The sequence below is a fragment of the Lactuca serriola genome, chromosome 8 (assembly GCF_051521515.1).
Source record: "Lactuca serriola cultivar US96UC23 chromosome 8, Lser_US96UC23_V15, whole genome shotgun sequence".
NCBI lineage: Eukaryota > Viridiplantae > Streptophyta > Magnoliopsida > Asterales > Asteraceae > Lactuca > Lactuca serriola.
This window is the reverse complement of record NC_136415.1, coordinates 19,147,635-19,153,368: the sequence shown is the minus strand read 5'-3', so window position 1 is coordinate 19,153,368 and position 5,734 is coordinate 19,147,635. Positions and strand designations below refer to the sequence as shown.

The following is a 5,734-nucleotide window of genomic DNA, read 5'->3' as shown; positions in this document are numbered from 1 at the left end:
TTTCCATAGTTCGAATTATGAGATTTGGCAATTAGTTTCAACATTTGGAACTTAGTAACATAAGTTCTGAATTGTTTAAAAACACATATGAGCTATCTAAGACAAAGGTTTATAAGGTTAAGAAGCCTAGATAAAGGCTTATCGAAGCATCTGGTATTAGAAATATGAATTTCAGAAATTCAATAGGCATTGTTTTCTGAAAGTTCATTTGTTTTCTGAATACATGTCAAAGCTAGTGGGAGCATAAGTGTTATGCTTATATGATAATAATCATCATGATAGTGGGAGCATAAGTGTTATGCTTGTATGATTATTATGGCGAGTATTGCAAGTTAGCAATATTAATTATAGAAAAACAAAGATTCAATTTGCAAAGTTGCATGGGTTGAAAAGTTGTTTTAATATAATTAAGGAATAGAATATTATACTTCGTTTCAAAATCTAAAGCTTAGATTGAGAAATTTTAATATCTTCAGTCAAAGGATACATTGTGTGTTCTCAAATTTCGATTATGATTACGGCATCCCTCTTCAAAGTTCGAATTGTGAGAACATGACACATAAAATATTATGGCAAAAGATTGGTAAAGTATCATATCTTTATGTAAGACATTATGCATCGTGTCCCATACGCTTCGGGTATAGGATCAATTGCAAATGTTATAATATTTGACCATTCTAAAATTTTCCAAATGTCTAGCGCATTAAGTGGGAAAAAGGATTAGAATCAGTTTTGACTAAAATAATTAAACAACTATCAAAGGACGATCCAAAGTTTGCTAAGGATTGGTCGCTTGTGAGTAGTTGGAAGTATGGTATTGGATGGACCATATTGACATTATTATGAATAGATAAGATTCTATTAAGAATGAGTTGTCATTTGGCAAATATGGAAATGTTTCCATATTTGAAGTTGGATGTTGAGAGTCTATGTCTAGATTAGAAACTTTTATGCAAGAAGGATGTTCAAAGGAATGTACTTTGAATGTGAGACTTCGCGTCTATGGAATTGTCTTGCAACAATTTCTGAGAGAGTACTTTGTAATTTCATTAGCCAAGTCTTGGTGACTTTTGTGCTAGGACTTTATGAAAGGATCGTTGCATAAGATGTTAGAATCTAGCATATTCTAATAGTAGCAAAGAACCTTGTGTTCTTACACTAATGATAAGGATCGGGAATTGTGAAATGAGCATCATTGAAAAGGTTTTTCAATTGATCAATTTCACAAAGTAAGGACCATAGGAAACATAGTGTGCATGCTTTATGCATGGGACAACTATTGTTGTAATTTGAGTAATAAGTTGATTTTCTGAAACAGTAAACGATAATAATAAGTAATCAATATGGTGGTTAAATAGAAGTGTTTTATTTACTCTCACAAGTTTGAGGCCATATAGGATTAAGTATTATTATTATGTTTCAGTTTGCATGTTTTGACTTCCAGAATAACTAGGTTATTCAAACATCCACAGTCAGTCATACGTTGGGAGTAGGTATGAATAAAGACTGTCATGAATATGTCTGTAGATTGTCTGAAGTGTTTAGACATAGCACAAGTTTGCTACAGAGTTCATGAGTGCTTTGATAAGATTAGAGTATTGGATTAAACCCACGCTCACTTGGATCACTTCATAGATTTATCACGAGTGATTAGTGAGACGATAATATTGTATATTCTTGAAACCGAGACATGTGAGTTGTTATTTGTTGGTCGGTTGCACATTGATAATAAGTAAACGCTCCAGTAACTTGGTGTTATAAAACTTATTGTTGTGTATGATTCGATCAGTAAATGCAAGCAAGCATATGAGTCAAAGTTTATCCATTCCTTTTACTCAAAGTGGGATAAAAGCGATATTTGTAGGCCTCTCGATGATTTAGTGATGACACCTAAGCGCTTGGCCAAGCCGGGACTAAGTTGATGTGTTCAATTGTAGTCTGTTATCAGTCGTCATAAATCGGAAGTCGGGAAACAGTATAGAGAGAATGATTGAAATTCATGTCTTTTGTCTATACGATATCTTGAGAATGGAGGAATATATAATCCCTTATCTAGAGGACATGCTATCTGATAAGATCAGAGTTGACAGCAGCTTTTGAAAGCTACGATTCATGATCAGGTTCTGAAGTCATACGGAAAATAGTTATTAGACTTATCCAAGTGGGAGACTATTGGATTAGTGTCTAAGTCCATAACTATTTTGGTATGTACTTGACCCGATTATGAGCATGGTCCTTTTGGGTTGCCTTCACCATAGCAATATGTAGGATGAAATTAAGGAGAGAAAGGTTTAAATATGATTTATTAATATATTATGAGAATAATATATTAAAGGAGAAATCATATTGTTTAATTAATATTAGTCAAAAATTAATTGATAATTAATTTTGTGGCTAAAAGAGATTAATTAAATTTAGGGGACTGAACTGCAATTATTGGATAATTGAGTTATTAGGCTAAGGAATGCTAAAGGAATAAGGGGTGAACGAAATTATGATGGAAGCCCATCATATTTTCGTCCATGGCCTTATCCATAAAGTTCCATGGGCTGCTTAGAGTTTAAGCTGTCCATTAGGGTTTTGACTGAAACCCTAGCAGCCCACACAAGTATATAAAGGACCCCTTAGGCCCCAAAAACGTGTGGAACTGATTCTCTAGGGTTTCTAGTCGTTTTTGGGCAGCCTCCTTTCTTCTCCTCTTCATCCAAGTTGCATAAGGTGTTTGTGACTCCATTAGAGGTGCAGCACTTGAGGCACTAAGCTTTCTAAGGCCAATCCAAGCAAGGAATTGATTGTTATTGCTATATAACAATCAAAGGTAATTCTCTAAACCCTAATTCAGTTTATAATATGTTAGATCTAAGTTTATTAGTCTTGGATTCAAAGCATGTACAATAGAGAAACCTAGATCCAAGCATTAGGGTTTGTATGAGCACATATGATTGTTCTTATGCATAAAACCCATCATTATTACCACTAGATTTTAGTCTAATATTTACCTTGACTAATTATTAGTCTTATTATTATTATTATATAAGCGTTTAAATAATACTTTCCAACCACTATGTACAGACAGGGGCCAGACATAAAACACCGAAGGGCAGGACCATTTTGGCGTATAGCACTTCTGAAATCCAACAACCCTATGTGGCCCTTTAAACCAGATTCCCCATACCGCAAGTAGTTAAAAACATATTATAACGACACTTATATAAGTCATAATAATAGCTCAAATATTTATTATAAATTTATAATAACAATACTAATTTTAAATATAAACTATATTTAAAATAGGGTAAGCATAACTTACTTACAAGGGGATTTTAGCTAGGAGTCGGGCTCTGCAGGGGCAGAACTTTGTCGCTGAATCTTTCTAAGAAAGATTCGTGGAGCGCTTCGGTGCTCACCTTACTATACTAAAACTACAGAAAGAGAATTTGAATCACGAGGGACCGAAATGCTCAGGGGATAAGAAGAGAAAGACTCTTGAATCAAGAGAATGATGCAAGAAATATGAGAGCTAGAGGCCCTTATTTATACTAATTGAATTTTCAAAAACTACCCTCCATAATTACTTAATTACCTTATAGTTATATAAACAACTAAACACCCCTTTATAATACTATTTTAAATAGATTTAACGATATTTGTACTAAACTAATGTCGAAAGAACTCAACATTAGTCTTATAATGACCGCATCGTAGATACCTTTCTAATGATATATACATTTGTATATATATATATATGTGTACGTATATATGATTTATACTTTATTTTAATATGTAAATATGCTATTATAATTTTTAACTCGTTCATACGAACTCCATTTTTGACGTTATTTATATCCACGTGTAGGTGGAGATGTACTCTACAACTTTCGTTTAGACTCCGTCGGCTAATTTTGACTTTATTTTTAAAGTTATATTTTTAACAGGTCGGGACAGGATTGGTCCGTTAAAATCTCATAACTTCTTCATACGATGTCCATTTTCGTCTGTCTTTTTATCGTTACGCTACTAATAATGAGATCTCCGATTCTCGTTTAGGTTGTGTCGGCTAAAAACTGCTCGGTCTAATACTCGAATTTCGGGTTGTACACCGCTAAGCCGAAACTTCAAAAAATCATAACTTTTTATGGACGTTCTCAGGTTAACATATTCTACGACTTTCATTTAGATTACTAAGGTTAAAAGTCGTTCTATCATAAATTCACTATTTACGTCTTCCCGGTGCCGTGTCGGTTCCGTCGCAAAACTTCGACGGGTCATAACTTCTTCGTTATAACTCGGATTTCGGCGCTCTTTATATGTAGGGAACCCTTGAGACATATTCTACAACTTGGTTAAGATTATTTATTCTAAATAATCTTTTATAGAAAAGTCGTTTTCGACCCCTATTATCTCTAAATTGACTAGCTCGGATCTACGGGCGTTACACTCCTCTTCTATCAAGCCACAACTTCACTCTACTATCGGTCCTTGCTAAGGACAAGCTTGTCGGTCCAAACAACATGGACTGGATGAGAATCTGAACATGATGCTTCGCTATAAGAATAAACAGTATGTTCTCACTACTCCAATTCTAGAAGTCAACAAAGAAACAACCACTCCTAAGGAGATTGTTAACTATGATCAGGATGTAGATGATGCCACAAAGGTCTCTTACATTTTGATTGCAACTATGACACCTAAACTCCAAAAGACTTATGAGGATTACTGGCCATATGAACTTAACACGGACTTGTCTCAAATGTTCCATAAGAAATCAATACAAGAGCGTTATGAAGTGGTCAAGTCCCTAATGATGGGAAAACTAGAAGAAGGGGAATCTATGTGTGCTCATGTGAAGAAAATGCATAGGCATCTAGAAAGATTGGAAAAGCTCAATGTGAACTTTGATAAGGACCTTTCAATTGACATGGTCCTCAACTATCTGCCCAGTAGTTATGATCAGTTCATCTTGACCTGTCATTTGAACAATATAGAGACCACATTGATTGATCTTCATAATTTTTTGCAAACAGTTGAAGCGGGAATGAAGAAGTCTTAATCCAATAGTTCTACAAGTGCCCTGTCATGGTTGTCCACCAAAGCAAAAGGAAGAAGAGAAATTCCCCTACCCCATCCAAATGGAAAAGGGAAGGTCCATCATGGTGAGTCAAGTGGAACAAAATCAAAGCTCAACTTCGACACCCCTCTTGTTGTTGATCCAAAGGAAGTTGTGTGCTTTTATATTTGGCCAATAGGGTCATTGGAGAAGAAGTTTCCCCAAGTACTTGCATGAAGTGAAAGATGCCAAGGCCAAAGGACTGTTGTGAGTAGTCTGAACACAAATTCGTTGCATCAACTCCTACTACCACCCCCGTCTTGGCAATTGGGCAAGGGAAGGGCAAGAAGAGGAAGGCTCCTTCTAAGAGCTACAAAGGAAAGTCCCATGATGGCACCTCTTCTAGTTGAACCAAGGTTGGTCCCACTGCACCGTCCTCCAACCCAAAGGATGCAGAGTGCTACTATTTCCACGAGAAAGGGCATTGGAAATGAATCTGCCCAAACTACTTGCAAGATATCAAGGATTGGAAGATAAAGCCATCTTATACTATTCATTCTAACAACTCATCACATGCTATGTCTTGGGTCCTTGATACAGGGTGTGGTTTTCACATTTGTTCTAATTTGTAGGGCCTAAGAAGAAGTAGGGATGTGGAGCATGGGAAGATAAACTTGATCATGGGGA

At 35.5% G+C, this 5,734-nt stretch overlaps 1 protein-coding gene across 1 annotated transcript; it reads left to right on the top strand.

Annotated features, from left to right (window-relative positions):
- Window positions 1-4,534: 4,534 nt before the first annotated feature.
- LOC145066680 (uncharacterized) lies at window positions 4,535-5,050 on the top strand. Its single transcript, XM_079013963.1, has one exon. The coding sequence runs from the start codon at window positions 4,535-4,537 to the stop codon at window positions 5,048-5,050; it is 516 nt and encodes a 171-aa protein (XP_078870089.1).
- Window positions 5,051-5,734: the final 684 nt, after the last annotated feature.